The sequence below is a fragment of the Nicrophorus vespilloides genome, unplaced genomic scaffold (assembly GCF_001412225.1).
Source record: "Nicrophorus vespilloides isolate i.1.1-1 unplaced genomic scaffold, Nicve_v1.0, whole genome shotgun sequence".
Classification (NCBI taxonomy): Eukaryota; Metazoa; Arthropoda; class Insecta; order Coleoptera; family Silphidae; genus Nicrophorus; species Nicrophorus vespilloides.
The window spans coordinates 15,557-37,633 of record NW_017098171.1 but is presented as its reverse complement, the minus strand read 5'-3'; the positions used below and the strand labels follow the sequence as shown (position 1 = coordinate 37,633).

Sequence of the window (22,077 nt, the reverse complement as noted above, 5' to 3'; positions counted from 1 at the left end):
TCAGTCTCTTCTAGGTGTCGTTCCAATTGCATTCGATTATCTAACATTTTTTTCTTTAAAATGTTTATTCCAAGTGTTTTCCCGTTGATTTTAACTGCAGTTTTTTTTTGTATATTTCGACAAATTTATAATGTTCAAATTAGGATTTGCCTTCTTTTTGTTACATATCCGTTATAAATTATGTTTGTATATTGATTTGATTTGCATACAAACGTAACGAACCAATTAAAATGTACGGAAATGCAAATGGGATGTTATTAATTTACGTACACAGCACGATTTGTTTGTGAATTTGGAACGGAAATCGTGGTTAATTTTTAAATCGTAAAATGATTATTATTACAACTTCATCGTTTTGGTGAAATCGCACGCATGATTAATTTGAACGTTTTATTTTATTAACAGACTTTTTCAACAATTTAATTTAATTAAAGGAAATATAATAACTAAAATGTCTAAACAAATATTTTTTGTATGAAAAAAAAAATGAAACTAAAATTTATTAGGACCAAATAAATAATTTGATATGTTATTGTTCATATTAATTTATGTAAATACGTTAATTTTGTGGGACAATATGCGTTATTGTTATTAATAATGTTTATTACAATTTATAACGAAAATTAATTGGTTGCCGTGGATAATATTTGAATAGTTATTTGATGATTCACAGCTTGCAACTGTTAGGCAACATGTGTTTTGTATAGAACTAGGAAAATTGAAGAAATATTATTTATTGGGACAACTGCACAGAGATCTATCTGTTCCGTTATTAATGCACGTTTGTAAATGAGAAGAAAAAAAAGTGAAATTTATGTTTGTGGTTTGCTAAGTGATACACTATACGTGCCTCTGAGAGTGGCGTGCAATTGCAATTAATTAGTTAATTAGACGTGGAGTGCATGTAGGAAGGGTAGAGGTGGAGAAGGACGGGATAGATTGTAGTTGGTGGTGGGTGCGTGTACGGAGCCGGAGAACCAGGGGTTCTTCGGGCCAGAGGTCAAGTGGTCGACCATTGTGAACTAATTCGAGATTTTCCGCTCGTCTCTCTCTTTCTTTTTGTTTTCGGTCACTTTCGAACAAGCAGACACCGTTCGTCCGGCAGAACACGCCGCATCCGCGTGAGCTCAAGGCGAAAGCTCACAAGCTCTTTTCCAAGGGTCAGAATTCGCTGGAGGAGAGCGGCGAGCTGCAGGCCACCACGGAAACCGTTCCAATCATCGACCAGCAGCCGCCGGAGGTCGTCGCCGCAGCCGTTGCTACCGTCCCGGCTCCGGTCCCGCCGCCCCCGCTGTCCACAACCATCGACAACGGCAACGAGGAGAGCAGCGAACCGAGCCTCGAAGATGACACTGATGATGTAAGTCAATTTTTTTTTAAATGTTTTTTTACGATAAATCAAAAGCCGGCTACTCACTAAGCGATACTTGTATTAATCATAATCACAAATTACTTCAAAAGTAGTATCTCGTACTGAGTAACCGGCTTAATCCACATTCGGTTCACTTGAACTTAACATCGACTTCATTGTATATCGGTGTTAATCGAGTACTAATCCATCATAAACAATATCCAATCATGAACACGTCTTAGGTCGTGTATGCGACCTCAGCCGTATATTTATGTGTATACGAGATGCATGGAAGATAGATGAGAGAGATGTGTGTGTGTACTTAGGATTTGGCGAGGAAACGGGTCGGATTTGCGACCGGCCTTTCGGAGATCGAAGAATCGGATGTGGCGTCGCGACCCGTGCGCCTTCACCGTCGCGACACCCCGCATCATCTGAAGAACAAGCGCATCAACGCGGCCACGATTGATAAAGACAAGGTGGCTTCGATCATTGCACAGGTCTAGAAGAACAAAACACAACTCCGTATTTATAAGTATATATATGTATATGTGTGTAAATACTCTACATGTGAATTCGTGTAATACCTGAAATGAATGCTCAAAACTAATAAATTGTCCTAAGTTCAATACTCAACTGTTGCGCATTTTATATTATGTACAACTAGTTATGAGAATCAAAACTTTTCAATAGCCGTTGAGCATTTTCAAATAATCAATCCTGTTAATTCACAGTATGCCTCATCCCTCATCCAAAGCACCTGAAGAATTTGTAACAAGTCCTCTCTACTTCTTTTCTGAATCAATATATTCAATTGCTGGTGTCAACCACATTAATAAGTACAATGATGATTTTTATCTCTAATGATCAATATTCCGTATTCTAAAGACATCCATCCACTGTACCTGAAGATTCTATAATCAATCTATCACTTAATAGAACCAAATTTATGTTACGTTTTTTTTTTAATTTTATTGGATGTTTATAGATGTTCTCCAGGTACAAATTTCCGCATCTTGGTCTTTGATATTTCACTTGAAATCTGTGCTACAGTCTTATGTATCAATTCCTGGAGGCCTGTACTTGTCTTCTATCCATTAGTTTTATTGGCGTAACACCAGAAATTGTTTTAACGGTGTTTCACCATAAACTCACTACACCTATAATTATTGCATTCTCTTAAAGTTGCCAATCCAACCTAAACCAACTAATCTTTACCTAGCTTAAATCATAATCTCTATATTTTCTTACATATTGATAAGAATGTAATTCAAGCTCAATTCGAAATAAGTTTTGCGCATTTCTTGTATTATCCAATTTCGCAAACTGAGTTCAATGCTTTTGCATACATATACATAATTGTTACTTTTTCTTTGTTTGTTTGTTTTCTTATTTATATTAATTTTGTTCTTGTATATTTTTTTCACGTTAATTACATCTGCGGCGCTCGGATGTATCGATTCGAGCGCCCTTTGTTTCGTCTTCGCTGTTGCCTTTTCCGCTCCCTTTCTCTGCGCGCTCTCTGCAATAGCCGATTAATTAGCGTTCCGGTTTCGGATAATGGGCACCTCCACCACCTAACCGATTTCCAACTGTCCCATTTATCCACCTCCTCCTTCTACTCCTCTCTTACCATCAACTCCTGCTGCATTATTCCGTCCGACGTGATCTTATCATCGTCGGCCTAATCGCTTATCGCGCGCTATTTGCCGTATTATTCACGAGTATTTCGAAACTATCCACGTTCGTTGTTTGCTTTATTTCTCTGCTCGTTCGCGCCCTACAAACTGCCTGCTGCAGCAGCGCGAACGGCCTTTCTCCGTTCGCAGAGAGGCAAAATGCATATTTTACCGTTCCGAAGAGAGGAAGGCGTTTTCTCTCCTCGACGACGCAAATTACAATAATAGCTGCGGCTAGAGTAGAGAGAGGTCCCAGTTCTAGCGTTCCTTTTTTTTTTGTTTGTTTATTCTTCCGTCGTTTTGAGGAGTACGAGAAATATGATTTCGATTCGTATCTAGTCCGACGTAATGGTATTAAAGCACGTGACTCTGCGGGATTTGCGTTATTCCGCTACACACAAATCATTCGGGAAGCTCAGATCTTAGATAATGCGAAGCCCCGGTCCCATATTTGTTTGATCTTATTTTTTTTTAATGTTTCAATCCTCGACGTATCCACGGATTTCCGCAGTCTCTATCAACGACGATACATGCATTAAGCTCGCTCCAATTACAATTGATTGGTTATTAATTGACTTTAATCATGAATGAAAATAATTTATCTATCGATAATTTTATATTCACGAAAATATAAATAGATTTATAATAATAGAAGATTCGAAATGACAAAAAATGTATTAGTCCCAAGACTTATCGAATATAACACCTATAAATGCGTGTTTCTTGCATTGACGTTACTTTGCTTTCTAGAAATTTAAATAATTGGAAATACTACAAGTCTTTTTCTGCTGTCTATTTTTCAGCCTTGAACGTTAACACTGTCGATAATTGCGCAGGGCAATGTTTGAAGCTATATATAAATTTAGAAATTTGCATAAACCTATACACTTTAATTTAAAGAAATAAATTATTTCTTACACATTTGATCTTAAAATAATATAAAATAATAATATTATTGATTTCATCAATGATTTACTTCAAAACTTAAGTAATATGTATTGTGATAATTTTATGAATGATCCTACAAATGATGCTAATACTACTACTATTTCTATGATGTAATTCATAATATTTTTTCACCATACTTAAAGAAGTAATGCTGTAACGCAATAACAAAAAAAAATGGTCTATAAAATGTGGAATATTTAAAATTTAAAATGTTCGTCCTTTCACCGCACGTTGCGAAACAAAACTTTATTATTTTCCGTCCTTCAAGAGAAAACTTTTACGAAGGCAATTTTACATTGATCTTCATTTCCCTCCCATTTAAAGTTCGCTGGCGTAGGGTTTGAAAAAGAAAGAAGAAGCTGAAACCTCTCGGAAAATTACCTTCCATTTATATATATTTTTTTTATAAACTTTTCCCGCAACAATGTATTTTCCTTGCAAGAAAGTGTATCGTGTTTCATTCTATTTATAAATTGCGTAAAACACGTCTCGATTGACTTTTGTAAAGGTGATGTCATCGCCGACTTTAGAAACTGTTTACTATATAGGAGCGAAAATTAGCTCCTCTACGATTTCCATGTACGCCCATACATTTTTTGTTTATTTCAATTCACACAAGAATACAACCTGTTACCATGTATTTTGGGAACATAAGATAACTTTTTATCTATTATAAATTCGCAGAGAGTTTCAACAAACATCTATTTATGTTTGTAAGCGGAAAGGCAACAGTTGTTTTTGTTTGTATGCAATTTTGTATTATATTATTTTACATTATAATTCGAGAGCTTCGTTTGTTTCATTATTTACGAGTAGGAGGATAATGCGAGTAGTGATGTGGGGTTGCTTAGATGAGCGGTTCCGAGCTTTTTCTTTAGCGATCTCCTTTAATCGGTAGTTGATAGTAACAATTATTTTGTTTGCTGTGCGAGTTTCTTTCTTTCTATTTGTTGTTTGCTGTTGTTTATGTTGTCTACTAATTGTCTGCATATTGAGTAATTCGACTGTTTCCTCAGGCCATGAAACGCAAGGAGGAGGACAGCGACAGGATGAGCACCACGACGACTACGCCGACGGAATCGCTCGGAGATCGCAGCCAAGGTGAGTGCAAGTACCTTTCTTACGAGCGTGGGCGTACTCTAAGTAAGTACGCGCCGTGTGCGCGAGTACTAGGTGGTAGGAGATTAAGCTTAGTTTGTTCTGAATTAGTACTTGATAGTCAGGCCGTGGGAGCAGAACGTCGCGCGCGGAATCTGCGTCCGCACCAAAAATGTTCTTATCTTATCGTCGCGACCCAGTGATCAATTTTTGTTGTTTCTCACCTGCAATTAGTTCGGTTAATTGCTAAATGCTAACGCCGCGCAACCATGAGCACTTTACCAAAGATTCGGATTAAATCGCGTGGCGGTTCTGTGGTGAACATCCGCGCAGGTACCCTTCCCAGGTCCAAAGCTTCCGTGGTCAAATTTTCCTCCCGCAATCCTGCACCATCCCCACTTTCAGCACGCCGAAAGCGAACGCAAATCCTAAGATACACAGGTCAGTAACGCAATTAAACTGGAGATTCAATTCAACTATTTGTGTAATACATACATTCTTCGTCTCGAATCGGTGCTCATTTTGTTTTGGATCCTATTGTCAAGGTGGCTTGAGTCACCTACAAACCACGCATAATATTAATATTTTGCTAAAGTAGAAATATTAACTAAATCCGTTTAAAAGCATTTTAAAACACACGAAATAATTTGACTTTAATTCGGATCTTATGCAACATCAAGCAGACAGAGAACAATTCCAAGAGGAACAAACTAATCTGTGTTCAATTGAATCAGGCGTTCACATGGCAACGTATTGTATTTCACATCCATACGGCAGATATTCCAATGTCATACAAATATTTGCTGATTGTGCTGCAATATTATCAAATTCAATAGATTTGTCACAACGATGAATAAATAGCACCAAATCAGCTTTAATTAATAATGCAATATTCACTTTTTTTTAATTAGATTAAAGTCTTTTAATTAGTTTTAAAAGCAAGCGCATGCATTTAATTAACATATTTAGATAGACCCAAGAACTTTCAACTAAAAGCAAATTATTATAATGGAAACATAATTGGATTTAAATTTACTGTGCGGAAGAGCGAGCGCATGGAATATCGAAACCATATAGCAAGAATTAAGCATCCAATAATGTAACTTCAAGAATAAATTCAGTTTAAACCAGTTAAGAAGTCAACTATTGGGAATTAGGTTCAGAACTCTTGAAGTATTTAAATTCATTATTCAATTTTAACTACTTACTGAAATAATCTTCTAATAATGATTTGTAGTTAAAAAAAAAATTGTCATTTTTTTTAATTAAAAATGAGTAGTATTTAACTACAAACAGGGTTTTTTTTAATGAACGCATTAATTATTTCGAGATCATGTAAATAGTCTAAGTGCATTGCACTTCGAAGCCTTTCAGTGCTCGTATCGTATTTGAAAAATAGATTTTAAATTATCTTCTATTTATTCGAACTTTAATATTTTTTTCTTGGTATTTGATCTATTTGTTTTTTTTTTACGAAATTATTTGTCATTGATGATGCAAAAAGTTAACAAATAAATGTATTGTATTCATGGCATTTAAATGCACAAGTGCATTCGAATAATACTATTGTGTTTCGATATTGATAATTAAAATGTCATGAAATCTTTTATTTCGTGTCCTCATCAAAAACACTTTCACTAATAAGCAATTTATTATTCATATGGTACCAATACAACGTTTATGCAATAGCCATGCTTACATCTTTAAACTGTTAAGTCTTCTCTTTTTGTTTTGTTTCGACTCGACTCTAGATTAGCTTTCACTTAATACAAATAAAGAAGTATAAAATAACATTATGTACGATTTTTTTTGAATGCTAACCAATAATGATTTAACATTTATGTTTACTTATAAATTGGATCACGATTGAAAATGAACGGAATGTACCGTTATTATGTGAAACAACTTCTCTATGTAAACGCAAACTTCTATTTACTTTAATTTTAGTAAATGTTGTGTTAAAATGTTACTGGAATTATTTGAAATAATATTTTCTTAAGTTTTAGGAGAATTTTATTTAGAAGATACGTCGAAGATTTAATTACAATTTGGACACTATCATTGGAGAGTAGTGTGACTTTTTCCTTAAAACTTTTGATTCATAAATTTGTAAATAGTGATATACATTAAACATTATCTGTCTGTTCGCATAAACGTTTTTTTTTGTTTTATTCTTTAGTCATATTTATGCTTGTATCGATTGATTATCAGTAATAAATTATGCTTTGATATTCTTTACTAATAATGAGCAAGTACACTAATTCAGAATAAAGTATGCTATAAATGAAAAATATTAGTGATAAAATGGATATATCTATCTATTCTTATCATTTAGTATGTAATAAAATATGAGTATGCTTTTTATATTCATTTAATATGAATTTCTTTTGCAGTTGGTGAATCGGATGCCACCGTCGAATTGAGAGAGGAGAAATACGAGATACATATCGAGAGGTCTCGGGCCGGATTAGGGTTGTCTATAGCAGGTGGAAGAGGTTCGACACCCTTCAAGGGCGACGATGAGGGTATCTTTATATCGAGGGTGACGGACGGTGGGCCGGCTGATCTGGCCGGTCTGAGGGTTGGAGATAAGGTGTTGACCGTGAATGGGGAGAACGTGCAGGAGGTGAGCCACTACGATGCCGTTGAAATCTTGAAGGCCTCCGGGTCGATTCTGATCTTGGAGGTATGTCGCGAGGTGACGCGCATCGTGCGCGATAACGAGCTGCGTGGCGAAGTGCTGGTGGTACCTGAGCCGCATAAGCATCCGATACCATCGCCGCTGCCGCCCATCGAAGATGATGTGGCTATGCAGAAGGTGCCCATCCACACCACGCTGATCAGAGACTCGAGAGGCTTCGGCTTTAGCATAGCTGGTGGAAAGGGCTCGCCCGCGTACAAAGGGTCTTCAGATGCCATATACATATCCAGGATCACAGAAGGCGGAGTGGCTCACAGCAATGGTAAACTGTCGGTCGGGGATAAGGTGACCTCTATTAACGGGGTGGACCTGAGCGGGGCCACCCATGATCAAGCGGTCGGTATGCTCACGGGTCTGGAGCGCTTTGTGCGACTCGTAGTGGAGCGTGACGTGCCGATCTCTAAGGACGGCGGTAGCCCCGTTCCATCCCCCGGCCCTCAGCAATCCCCCAGGATGTACGGCCTCCCCAAACCATATTCCGGTCTATATTCGCCGAACAGCTACATGGCCAATCGGTATACCGGGTACAGGAGATCCTTGGAACCGGAGAAGAAGGTAATGAAAATCAACAGTTTAATCATGTTCTAGTGATATTAATTATCATTTTTTTGTTTGTTCAGGTGGAGACGCCGGAAATGGAACACTCGAAAACGAACGGCGTGGACCAAGTGCCGAAAGCAGCGGAGCGTCCGCAACCGGCTCCCAGAAAAGCTCTGACCTCGCAAAGCGAGTCCGCCCCTAAAGCACCTTCGCCCATACCCCTAGCCCAATCGCCGAACAAGCTCGAGAAGCAAGAACCTATCGCCGTCGCCGCCACCACCGCCGCTCCGATCAACAACAACAACAACAGTCACAAACCGGTGACGCCGACGTCATCGCTGGAGGGAGACGATGCTCAGGTACTACCGAAGCCCATCACGAACGAGGATTTCCAGGCAATGATCCCCGCCCACTTCCTGAAACACACGAATGCCCAAAACCATTCCCCCGGTGAGTCCTGTCCCCAAGTCCCGTCCCCTACCGATGCGCACATACAGAACGTCACTGTGACGATAAGGAAGCCGGAGCAGGCGATTGAGTTCCCGCCCGCCCCCACCGGACCCGGACGTGTTACAGAGACCATAACCAAGAGCACATTTACGGAAACGGTGGTAACGCGGATCACCGATAATAAGCTGGTCACGCCCCTGATTATCGAGGTATGAAGGACGGGATGGATGGTAGAGCCCCAATCAATTTATATTTCCACCCAAACACACACACTCACTCACCCACTTTAAATGCATGCTTAACCTTAGGTTACAGACACTCACAACCTCTTTACAGTATTTTTATTTGCATTAACCCACCGAGTAGTTTTATTATTTGACTAATTTTAGATGGAGTAGTTAGTAAGCACTTGCGGGGATTTGCGTTCAGGTGCTAAACAGATAGGTGAAAATTACAAATCAATATCAGACCATTTAACTCAACTCGAAATAATATGCATTATACCATATTCCATACAATATAGATCTAATAATTACTTGTAACAACAAAAAAAATCTCAAAACAGTATTCATAGATTTAGATATATAGTACAAACGATTATTATATCAAACAAAATTAATTTTTACGTTGAAATAGTTAGTTAATTAATCAAAATCTAAATATTATTAACTTTTTTAAACATGATTCTAAATATCAAATTTGGATTTAAAGAGAAGAGTACATATGATTAGATTGGTTTAAAAGATTTGTGTACTTAACGTAATTACGTTTAACATTCCAATAGTTGTTTATTTACTTACCAGATTGCTATCGATAAGGATAACATGGATTATAAAATAATGTTTGAATCAAAATACATTAGAATTTGCTATTACTTAATTTTATTATTGCGTAGATGAATAATATATAATGTAGTAATAATAATAGAATTAGGATAGGTTCAAAGAATAGTACATCGAATTATTAATTATTTATTGAGTGAGCAGATTATGATTGATAAAAAAAAATAAAATTATCGATTGAATTCGAACTGGAAGAAAGTAAAAAAAATAAATAAAATTTGTATTTTTAAGAAAATTACGTTTAACATTTTAATATTTTATTTATTTACTGTACTGATTATGATTGATAACGATATCTTGGATTAAGTTAGTTAGAAAAAAATATTTTAATTTTGTTGATTGAATCCAAATATTATAAATTTTTAATTAAAAAATAACTATTTTGAGGATGTCAGTGGGCGTTTAGATGAAGATGAAGACAAAAACAACTGTGGGCGTCTTCTATAAAAGGGAAAAGAAACAAATGAAGATCGTAAATGGGCGTTATATACGACCATTGCCGTTTGATTTGTGTTCCAAACTTTTGCAATTTACCGATTAGGGAATTTGCTGAGGTGATATTTCGTTGGAATTCGTTAATGTAGCGTAGGGAATATTAACAATGTCCAATTTTCGATGCGTGGAATAATGCAACATCAAGGTTGGAACTACATTTTTTTTTGTTTGTTGCTGTTCTCCAATTTACTATAATTTTCTTACTTTACAACAGTAGCACATTTCCCACGCTCAAATCCATCGCATTCGCTCGATGTTTTACTCAATATTTATACATTACCTTTGTTTCGCCTTTAAATTGCTATGAAAATGTATATTTTATCGTCGCAAACTTCGATTTTCAAGTATTTCCATTATTCAAATCACTTTTTTTCAAGAAATCTTTATGGAAACGACTGAAATGAAAATATTAATTTACAAAAACAAAACATATTTATTTTTTACATATACGTTTTCATATATTGATTACTTAGATATTATCTGTGTAGGTTTAATAGATTTTACTTTAATTAAATAGTTATTAGCAAACATTCTCATTTACTTAAGTATTTATTTCATACTTGCTTAATTACCTAAGCAGTTTTAAACGACTTTTTTAGGACTAGTTGATGACAATCTTAAAATTAGTTGAAACATGTAAAGTAATAGAACTTGAAATAAGCGTGACCCACATATGCGAATCTTCAAATGACGCGTGATACTTCAATGGTAACTAATACTACATTCATTGTATGATTCATTACTAAAATAATTGAGTCATTAATATTTTTTTTTGCATGTTTCATTACCCATCAATATTAATTCATCAAGGCTATGCTTCATCAAACTAATTAAAAAATCAACGTTAAATCCAAAGAACATTTCCTTGAAAAAGATTTATAAAAAAATACACGCCTTTATACATTTCTCATAGCTTTGTATTTATTTTAATTGTTTTCGTTTTTAATTAAAAGCTTTCTAATCGTTTTTTTTTAATTGAGTTAAGATAAATAGTTTAGTTTTGATTAGAAATTATAATTGTTTTAATTAATTGAAATGATTTGTTTAAAAAAAATAGTTTTCATCGATTTTTGCTTTTCATATATTGTTTTGTTGTATTTTGTTTTCATGTTCTTTTAATATTTAATACTGATTATTAACATTAAAACTCATCATTAAAATTTTAAAAAACTAATGGTCTAATAAACTGTACAAAGGTGTAAACATCAACATTTTTCTTTTTAATTAGGAATCGAGTGGCCTCGATATGAGACTTCTATGTATAAAGTAACCCAATTTATCAGCATTATCATGGGGCGATAACATATTTGTGATATTGATTTTAATGATTATGATCGTTCCTTGTTTACATTGTGAATAACCCAACGGGAACGGGAATAGGAAACAAAATATATGAATTGAAAAGACATCACCACATTTGTGTTTGTTTGTTTTGTTTATTTGCACGGCTTACTACACACCTAACGATTACTTTTTATATTCTTTCTAGTGATTTGGTTTTTGGTTGGTATGTTTTTATTAATAATTTTTCGTTTCTAAACTTTTCAAAACAATAACACTTGTATTAGATTTGTTTTGGGGCCTCATCCACAGTGCAGCGAAGACACGCAGGTAACAGGATCTGACAATCTCGGTTTTCCTCCTTACAATAATTATTATATACTACTGTCCTTGATTTCCGCTTAATCTCCTTAATTTTTACACTTTTAGAGTATTTTATTACATATTTTTATTTATTATATTTACATATATAGTAATAATCACCGAACCGAACTGGAATATCTTTTGTTTCATTAGAAATTTACTTTTCATTTGGATATATTTTTTTAGTTGGTTGTTTCCTTTTCCATCACATTCATTGAAAGTATCACATCGGATTTGTCCTAAGCTAATTAATATTAATAATAATAAATGCTTCGATGCGAAAAGGATGTAAAATTGCTGGGGTTTCGCACCTTTTTAATTTTTTGTAAGAGACTAAGATATGAGATTTAGATATGATACTTTTTTGTATTGCGATTGTTAAAGGAAAACGTTGGTGGGTAATGTTTACGTTTGTTCATTTTCTTCGGATCGATTTCTCTTCCACTTGTCCTTTCCTTCTGTGCAGGATGTCATCTTGAGCAAGGCCGAGGGATCGCTGGGATTCAGTATTATTGGAGGCACCGATCATTCCAGTATTCCATTCGGTACCAAAGAACCGGGCATTTTCATATCCCACGTGAGTTATCGTATACTGTTAATGATGATGTTGTGGTCTTAATAAGGTGCGGTTTGCAGATGGTGCTCGGTGGAACAGCTGCAAGATGCGGTAAGCTGAGAGTCGGCGATAGAATCCTGAAGGTCAACGGCACCGATGTCACGCAGGCCACGCACCAGGAGGCAGTGATGGAACTGCTGCGACCTGGAGATCAGATTACATTGAATATCAGGCACGATCCTCTACCAGAAGGATACCAGGTATTGTTCATTTCCATCCTCTTTTTTATGGTATTCATTTTGTGTCGTTTTCGTAAAACCACTAATTTCATGGACATGCAAATTTCAGCTGAAACTAAAGAGAATATAATGAATTAATTTGCATATTTTTGCGTCCGAAGGTAGTCGCTTCCTAGCACTACATTAAAACTATAAAACAAGTTCATTAGTATACGCCTCAGTTTCTTAGAAACTTTGTATGTAAACAGAAAATGCATTAATAGTAAATTTATGTATTTACCTAATATTTTACTAACTTTATCAATTAATTACAACATCTATACATTTACTAAAAATATTTTTTTTATTATGAACTAAATTTTATATGTTCAAACATATTTAAATACTATAATGACTATCTTACATACTACTGTACTTTGCTTATTGCTAAAAAGATATTTTTAAATTGGTATTATTCACTTATTAGTAATAATTTACATGGAAACGGTTGCTTGAAATTAAGATTAAAAGAAAAAAAGTAAGTCTTTTAAGTACATTTTGTACATTATTTGTCTTTTTGTTTCCAAGCAACTGGAGATTAAACATGTAGACACGACCGTGAGTAACAAAGTTTTAATTGGGATATTTTATGTGTTGTTCTGTTAATTAATAATTTCGATGATAATCCGCAGGAGTTGGTTATCGTGAAAGCGGACAACGAGAAGCTCGGTATGCACATCAAGGGTGGATTGCAAGGACAACGCGGTAATCCGCTCGATCGGTCCGACGAGGGCGTCTTCATATCTAAGATCAATTCGGTGGGAGCCGCGCGAAGAGATGGAAGGTTGAAGACAGGCATGAGGCTGCTCGAAGTCAACGGGAAGTCTCTGCTCGGCGCCACCCATCAGGAGGCGGTGAACACTCTAAGAATGTGTGGCGATACCATTCATATGGTAGTCTGCAAAGGGTATGATAAGATCGACGTGGACAGAGCCGTAGCGGAAGGTCGTTTGGTGAGAGGCGGATCCGTGAGCAGCAGATCTCAAAGCGTTAGCTCGCTGGATATGCCAGATGAAGATTCACAGCAGGTATGTGCATTTGATATATGATATATATACGAGGTGTTGATGTACTTTGTTTTTTGTGCGTATCAGGAGCAACGTATGAAATCTGAGCTCGTGCAGTTCGAGAAAGAGGAAGCGGAGAAACGGTTGAGAGTGCAGGAGGATTTCGAGGATATGTCACTGGTTGAAGCAAAGCCGACGACACCCGCCGATAAAGTTCTGGATGTGGTGAGAGCTGTAGAGACTTTGGCCCAAGGACCGGACGCGGCCGTTCCGCCCAAATCGCCAGGTGGTCCAAATTCCGAACTTAAAACTACAACAATTGTGATGAGTAAACACACCTTAGCACCACAACTAACTACGGTAAGTTTTCATCATTAGCAGCTAAAGCTGTGGCTATTTCATTGTCGAGAATGTCGATGCCTCTCCGCTATTTCAATCCATTCATTCGTCATTGAATTTACTTATATTCTTAATAATTTCTGCATTCAATTAATTTTGATCTATATTGAAATATGATTAACTTATCAAAATTTAATAGTAATAAAAGATGATTTTTATATAGAATTGTAGAATTATATTACAAAAGTATAGAAAAAATTATAAAATTACTTTTTAAATACTCTAAATTAAATATATTTAATTAATTTAAGAGTATTAATTTATAGTTTGGAAGTAGAAAATTGTCAGTGTTGTTGCAAGTAATTGTTACTTGGCGAGTATCGCGTTATTGATATATTCAGTTGAAAAAAGAGAATTCATAACTCTTTTTCTTTCATATAAGTAATTTCATATATAAGCAGAAGAAAATTCAAGCACTTTTCAAGAAATATTGTATAAAAATGCATTATTCCAATTGAATAATTACATTTTCTATTGTTGCATTCACATGTTAGTGTGTGCATCAACGTTTTGGTTAGTTGTAATTGACAATGAGAAGTAATTTTCAATGCTTTTAAATTCAATGCAGATGAATGGATTTAAATGTTGTTATTATTTGTATTTTTTTACATGTTTTGTGTGTATTATTTTCTCTTTGTGTTATTTTTTTTTTGCAAATAGGTGTCTGTCATTGTTCTCTAATTATAGAGCAGGTCTGTGTTCCTCCCATCAATCGCTTCCTTTATTTATTTATTTTTTACTATCGCACACATTCTGTTCGCACAAAGTCCTGTACGCTATTTATTTTTTTTTTAAGTAAATAAACTTTTTACTTATTTCTTTGATCTTACCCAAAATATGATTTGCCATTTATTTATTTACATATATAGTGTTATTATTGGCGGAGCGCGCGCGAGCATGATTGTTGTCTTGTGGTAGATCTTAGTGAAGAAATTCACAAAAAAATACATACACACATTTTTAATAACGCAGTACGATTCTTGCAGAATGAAGAGAGAACTTCCCCATAACAATTATTTCAGAGCGAGGTACTTTTGTAATAGTGGATAAGCTATATAAACTAAGAAGAGAAACTTTTCGGAAAATTTATTATATAAATATATACACACACACACAAATCTATATATATATGAAATATCTTTGTTTCGTCGTAGTTGCCAAATGGAAATTAACATTAATTCTATATGTAGTTAATTATTTTCGTTGTTGTCATATCATCTATATCTATATATATATTATATATTGAATATTTTATCAGTATGTACTGCCAATGTTTGTCTAATATTTAGGAGAATTATGTGCGAATCGATGTTTTCGTTTCAATTTCTTGTTAATTTCAATGTTAAGTTTTGTATGATGGCGTATATATTATATATACACATATATATCTTAGTTATGTAACTTTTAAAGAGCTTAAGTGTGTACACAATATTTCGTATATGGTGCTTCGTTGATTTGAGATACCTCAGAAGGAAAATCGCTGCGATCTTCCTCTATCCTTGTTGTTGTGTTTCATTAATATTAATTATCATTATTATTGTTGGGAATCAAAATGAATTTATGTGATATATGGCAAATATATTTTTGGTAAAAATTACACTGAATCGCACTCTCTATTATATGTCTTCAATCTTACACCAACAACTAAGAAAAGAAATACAATTTTGTATTCTTAATCAAAAAAGAAAAAACGCACCCGCTTTGCACAAGGTGTCTGTCGGTGGTTGGGATCGCCATTACCATCGAACAATTGTTATGTAGTTGTAAATTAAAGGAAGGATTTTAATCTTGCGACAGGATAAAGGTGCCAAGACTAACGAGCATGTGGATTCTACTACTACTACTACGACCTGTAATAATAATGCAATCCCGTCTCCTAAACCAACCCAAGTCACTTTTGTCATCAAGAAAATAATACCAGAAACGAGGGTGGAGGAGGATTCTTTACTGTTGCTTCCTCCGCCGCCGCCTCCACTTGAAAATATCTATGATAGTATCGATGATTTCGTTGTACCCATCGATCCGCCCGAGCAATTCGAGAATTTACCAAAACCACCCCCAGAGACGTACATATCCGTGCTAAACATAAATCCGGTTCGTGAAGTCAGGAAAGCCGATATTGTTGCTAATGACCGCGTCATGTCGCCCCCGCCTCCACCAGTCAACCTGCATACACATCCGACTTTGGTTCAAGCTCCAATCGACCTGAAAACCAAACACCCGGATGTCGTGTTCAGAAACAAGCAGAAACCCGCGACAACGAAAAATCCTTTATCTGAAACGCTGCTCGAGTTCATTGTTAGCGATGCAGCCGATGTGCCGCCACCGCTTCCATCGGTTCCGCCCCCAAACGACGATGAAATTCCACCAATCAAAATTCCGCCACCGGTGCCGCCCAAAAAGGTGCTCCTCAAACAGACTTTATCGACGGAAACAGACACTCTGTTGTTGCAGCCGGAGATTGTTAGCAATGCAACGTTCTACAGCAAACCTCCTCCACCAATTCCCAACCAACAAAGACCACTATCCGCAACTTCTATTACTAATTCCGCTAACATTCACGACGGACACTTTAAAGATAAGGAAAATGATACTTACTATAAGCGATTTTCGCTCTATTCGAAGGTAACGTATAATTCTTTTAATTTCTCTTATATTATATCTCTCTGATAGTATTTTTTAGTTGATTTATCTATCTTTATATTATGTGCATTGTTTATGGTATGTTTCACGGATTTCTGTATTCTCTTGTGTTTAGCCGCCGCAGTCACCGAAGAACAACAAAATGTCGGTGAGTGACAAGAAGAAATTCTTCGAGAATGCCATGGAGGAAAGCCAGAAACCATCTCCTAAAGCGGGTAAGATCTTAACGAATTATTTTATCCCAATGTTCAATTATTAGTTGCATTTTTTTTTCATAAAAAATCAGTCTTTGTTTCCTCGTTTATTTAATTATTATAAATAGTTTAATGTACTTTTCTTTGTCTTCCAGAAAGGGTATTCAGTTACTTGAGCGCTGATGAAGTTGAAAGGATGAAGGCGGAAGAAGAAAAGAAAATTGCGAATTTGTCTTCATGCGATGTGGGTTCTTTAGGAGTTTTGGATATCTCCGATAACGAGTCCATAGAGTCACAACCCGCTAGGTAATTATTGTTAAAGTTTACTTATACTTAGTTCTTGTTTGCTGACAATTTATTGTGAATCATAATTGTTATTTATTTTGTAGGCCACACAGTACTATTGGTGCAATAGGCATAGTGCGAACCGCGAAGGCGGAGAGAAGACTGAAGGATAGGATGAGGGAGGACGGTTTGTTGAACGACGATGACGATTGCAATCTGTCGCCAGCTGAGGAGAGGACACTTCGTGCAGAGAAACGAGCTGCTTGGAGACAAGCAAGACTAAAGTCTCTCGAGCAGGATGCCATCCAGGCTCAGATGGTGATAAAATCCATGAGCGATATAGTCGGAACGGGAGGTGATACGCAGCTCGAGCCAACAGCAGAGAACGTAGAGGTAAGTGCGAAACAAACAATCCCCTTCATCCCCAAAACTCCCCTTATAATTTCGATTCCAATTAAGCGCATGTTGCATCTCTTAGACGTTTGATTTTGTTGTTGTTTACTTAATTGATTGATTCGACTAATCCGATTCGATTTACAAAAGAAAATCGTATGCCTAACGTTAATATATATATATCGATGTTGATATTGAAATATCTGATTTAATTGGGACGAGGAAGCGACGACGACAACAACAGTGACGTTGTCCGTCGCAGATTAAGAAGTAAACTACTAAAACTAACAGCATTTTGCATGTGTGTCTTCTCTCCTTTCTGTGCCAACACCAGTTGAGGCCGTCGAGCGCCGATTTTCCGCGGCTTGCCGTTCGTAGCAAGCCGGGCAGTACGACTGTCCGTGAGAGCGAGAAGATCGTCGGCGAAAAGGTGACCAGAAAAACAGAGGAATACGTGGACGAAGTCACCGGTGAGAGGAGGGTCCGTACCGTCGAATATGTCGAGAAACTCATTGAAAGAGAGGTATAACAGCAACAGCAAAAAAAGGTTCATCAGCATGAATACACACGCACCATTTCTGGTTAGTCTAACAACTACACTATATCTATATATATCTATGTCTTCTATATATTCATATATAGATTATTAATCAATGTAAACTAAACCAAACCTTAACTTTGCTAGTATTGTTAGTGTACTTTGTACTTTTTTTTTGGTAGCATGTCGCTTTCCCTGCATGTGCTTGGAAAGGTATTATGATTATTTAGTACAGTAGATTTAGATCTATACTTTGTGACTTCAATGTTTGAAAATATTGATCACTCTGTATATATTTTGCAAATGTATCTGAGTGATTCTCATTTCAAGAAAATCATGCGATATATTTTACTTTTGAATCACTTTCTTGTATACAAAACCAAATCACTTTATTTCAATTGAAACGTATCATAAATTGCAATTTTTTAAATAGTGTAAGCTTTAGTTTCTGTCAATTGTATCACTTGTATTCATTAAATTCTGTATTTTTTGTACATACTTAATTTCATTGAACACTTTTCTAAATTACATATTTTCAAAATGTATAATATAGAATAAATTATACAATTTGTGAATCTTATAGATCGACTTGATTTTTTTAGTAATAAACTACAATTATTTAGTTCTAAGATGTATAAGAACATGTATACATTTACCAATTTTATTAGGAACGATATAAAAAGATAAACTTTACTAAATTTAAGGCTTAAATACCTATTTATTTTTTAAATGTTTTGTGAACACCATAGAAATATTTATAAACTTAAATCAAAAATATCAAGTCGATTTGTAAATGTACACTGAAATTACACATAGGTGTTGAATAGCACTTGAGTAAAATATAAAGAAGTCATAAGCTTTTCCACTTTCAAATTTGAAAATCACTGGTAGCTTTTAGATTTAAGCTTTTGTTTTTATCGTTTTTTTTTTGTCTTGGATTGTTTTTATTATTTGTAATGTAATGTACGATTCAGATTGAACACATTTAAGACGGCTTTGTTTTGTTACCGACGATTTATAGGTGGAAACGTTACAAGAAAAAATCATATCCTTGGAATTAACGAAGCCGGACGATGATTTGCATTTATCGATCGGTCTGAACGGAAACAGCGCAAAATGCGGTGAGGAAGAGGTGGACGGGGAGGAGACAGTTTCGGAGCCGGCCACGCCTACGGTGGAGGAGGAGCGTAACTTGGACACGGCTGTGCCCAACAAAAATAAGAAGCGACGAAAACGTTCAAAAAAGGGCGGCAAAGCCCACCAACAGCAGCAGCAGCAACACTGAGAATCATTCCGTCTGGTATATAGAAATCATCAAAAAAATCTCTATTCTTTATTTCCAAGGGTATCTGGGTTTACACTACTATTATTTCGTTTCGATTATACTTATTATACATACATAATATATTTTATTTTTCACTTTCTTAAGCGTTAGGTTACTAAATTATTTTTTGCGTTAAATGTACAAAGTATTTATCTTGTATTCAAATATCTTTACGTTTGTTTTCATTCTTTCAATGTTAGTTTATATACATATATACAAAAAAAACAACAAGAACATCAACAATTATAAGAAGAGAAATCATTATTACTATTATTTAATTAATAACTATTATTATCATCAGTTTTTTTTTTCACTGTCTCTTAACTTCAATGTGGTGGTATGTGTTTGTTATTTTATACAATAGACGTTTATTATTGTGCTATTTATATAAGACGGACATTTTAAATTTTAAAATAAAAATAAATTCCGAACGAGATCATAAATATATCTAAACCTGACGACCAATTTTTTTATGAGAAGATGTTGTTTTCTATTTCAGCTTCATATTTTATAGTTTTTTCCCCATCAAAAACCTCTATTTCCTTACCACAACTGTTTCTTTCAAGGTTGAATAAGTAAATAATTGACAGATTATGTAAGTGAAAAGTATATTTTACTGCAAAAAAATGAATTTTAAGGACAATCTTCGTATCTTCATTTATCTACTTGAAGCATATACAAAGAAATGGCATAACCAAAATAATAAATTGGATACTACTTTTCAGATTGAAAGTCTAAAATTAAGACATTTTAGTAGAGATCGATTTTTCAGGACATTTTCATATATTTTTCAGAGAATATAATAATTCAAATATTGATTGGTCTACGGAAATGATTAAAAGTAGGAAATTAAATTTAATCAGAACATTGGGATTATTGCCTTATAATAAAACGTTTATTACTTTAAATAAATAAATTAATTAAAAGATGTGTTTTGATATTATTTATATACATAGATTTTTTTGTTTCCCTGATTTAATCATATTACTATGTTAAAAATTCATCAAGTCCAGATGTTGGTTTCAAAACCCACCGATTTTATTTGGTTAAAACACAAATGCAAATATTTCAATATAAATTAAGTAATTGAATTTCACATTGTAATAGTCTCCTTTTTCTCGAATTTCGATATTGAAATCCTTATTTCTTGGGGGCGATGATACCTTCTAGCTGAGCCTATGGAAAACATAATTAAGTCGTAAATAAAGTGTTCTAATGTTGCGCACCTTCAGCTGCTGATTGGTCTTCTTCAGAAATGAAATCTCCTCTGCGTGTTTTCTCTCTTCCGCCTGTCTCAGTTCCGCCGCTCTTCGATCAGCCTGCTCTGCACGCTGTCTCAGATCGGCCAACTGTCTCTCCAAATCTGTGCGTTCATCCTTCAACTGATCCACGTCCTTCTGAAGATCCGTCTTTCCTTGCTCTGATTGCAGAGCTTTACGCATCCCGAACGCGATGCTGCTGCAATACAACGCTTGGAACGCCTCGATGGTCATCCTCATCTCATCACGAACTCGGAGCAGCAGCAGACCACGCTCCGCGCAGTTAATGGTAACCTGCCTGATGACCTCGTTGAAGCACTGCGTGTACAGCTCTCGTCTGATCGGACAAATCCCAGTTTCTCTCGCCTAAAATACTTCAATCAAAATGCCGCAAGCTTAAATGCTTCTTACTTGTCTTTGCTGCAATTTCATATCGAGCTGCTCTTGCAAATTGACCACATCTTGACGCGTGGCCGGCGTCGTGGAGACGTGCTGCCTCCACGTCTGACCTTCCTCCTCCCATTCTTTCGGAGGAAGAATCGAATTCAGGATCTCTTCCGTTTCCCGTTTGGCATCTGTCACGGCACCAGTAGATTTCGCTTTGCACGGCTGAATCGATGCAATTTCCTTCCTCGACATATCATGCTTGATAACCAGTATAGGATTATCGTACTTCACCAACGTCGAGGTGTCTACCATAATACGCTCCGACATTATTAATTATTATTGTTCACTGACTATTAAAATGATTAGCCTCTGCACAATTTACAAGACGTTTCTGACAATCCTTCCTTGTTTATTATGTAACCATGGGGATAGTATCCAACATTAATCAACAACAGCTGCTTTATTTTACTAGTAATTCGATGTGTATAAACATTTTCCAGTGCAATATTTGATCGGTAAACGAACATAATCCGTTCAAAGAATGTTCGTTTCAAAAAAAAAGGTTGTAGACCTAAAATATTTCTTAAATAACTCAAGACTAAATCATCAAATATTTTATTAAAATTAGTATTAACCCATTCCAGTCCAATTTTTATTTATTCAAATCTTTAAAAGCACTTCTTTAATCATAAAAAACACAGTACTTGCTTTTTTTTCATTATTCAACATTTCCTACTGTTAAAAATACATCTAGCTTCAATTCGCATTAGTTGCTTCCAACAGTTTTAATAATCGAAAGACAAAATTGAAATTCAAAATTAATGATTCCTTTTGGAATCACTGGACTGGAAAGGGTCAACCATAACATTTTTTGTTAGATGAGTCATCCAATTTTAGAAATTTAAAAGTATATTTAATAAAATATTTGAAATGTATAGACTACAATATACAGTAAGATTTTAGTTTGCGTTCCTAGACAAGTGCTAAAAGAGGTCACGTATAGTTAGGAAAATTTAGATGTTTTGAGAAACGATATAAATTTAGATAGAATAATTCAATATTTGCA

The 22,077-nt window shown here is 35.3% G+C and overlaps 2 protein-coding genes across 9 annotated transcripts in view; one reads left to right on the top strand and one right to left on the bottom strand.

Moving 5' to 3' along the window:
- The window catches only part of LOC108561788 (protein lap4-like), a 39,872-nt gene extending 20,064 nt beyond the window's left edge, over positions 1-19,808 (top strand). For 2 of the 8 annotated variants that reach the window (XM_017919851.1, XM_017919849.1), the window contains exons 6-21: positions 1,088-1,360; positions 1,678-1,851; positions 4,995-5,079; positions 7,470-8,332; positions 8,398-8,976; positions 12,215-12,325; positions 12,385-12,564; positions 13,111-13,140; positions 13,215-13,610; positions 13,677-13,949; positions 15,786-16,613; positions 16,747-16,846; positions 16,981-17,131; positions 17,215-17,503; positions 17,838-18,026; positions 19,063-19,808. In XM_017919851.1, coding sequence (XP_017775340.1) covers positions 1,088-1,360; positions 1,678-1,851; positions 4,995-5,079; positions 7,470-8,332; positions 8,398-8,976; positions 12,215-12,325; positions 12,385-12,564; positions 13,111-13,140; positions 13,215-13,610; positions 13,677-13,949; positions 15,786-16,613; positions 16,747-16,846; positions 16,981-17,131; positions 17,215-17,503; positions 17,838-18,026; positions 19,063-19,326 — 4,785 coding nt within the window. In that variant the 3' untranslated portion in view covers positions 19,327-19,808. Of the gene's footprint in view, positions 1-1,087; positions 1,361-1,677; positions 1,852-4,994; positions 5,080-7,469; positions 8,333-8,397; positions 8,977-12,214; positions 12,326-12,384; positions 12,565-13,110; positions 13,141-13,214; positions 13,611-13,676; positions 13,950-15,785; positions 16,614-16,746; positions 16,847-16,980; positions 17,132-17,214; positions 17,504-17,837; positions 18,085-19,062 lie in introns of all 8 variants that reach the window. The other 6 variants (XR_001891029.1, XM_017919854.1, XM_017919853.1 and 3 more) reach the window with 6 other exon arrangements.
- A 656-nt stretch (positions 19,809-20,464) lies between these two features.
- On the bottom strand, positions 20,465-21,415 carry LOC108561787 (putative inner dynein arm light chain, axonemal). The gene is made up of 3 exons (XM_017919848.1): positions 21,036-21,415; positions 20,592-20,990; positions 20,465-20,541 (listed from the first exon to the last, which is right to left on the bottom strand). Exons 1-3 carry the CDS (start codon positions 21,336-21,338, stop codon positions 20,506-20,508), a joined length of 738 nt encoding a protein of 245 aa, XP_017775337.1. The 5' UTR covers positions 21,339-21,415; the 3' UTR covers positions 20,465-20,505.
- Between the last annotated feature and the right edge of the window lie 662 nt (positions 21,416-22,077).

Bases quoted from the DNA above. Each gene is read 5' to 3' on its own strand.
- LOC108561787 (XM_017919848.1), bottom strand. From the start codon at position 21,338: ATGTCGGAGCGTATTATGGTAGACACCTCGACGTTGGTGAAGTACGAT. The intron at 20,991-21,035 runs GTAAGAAGCATT...GAAGTATTTTAG, and splicing joins TGAAATTGCAGCAAAGACAA to GCGAGAGAAACTGGGATTTG. The intron at 20,542-20,591 runs GTGCGCAACATT...TGTTTTCCATAG, and splicing joins AGACCAATCAGCAGCTGAAG to GCTCAGCTAGAAGGTATCAT.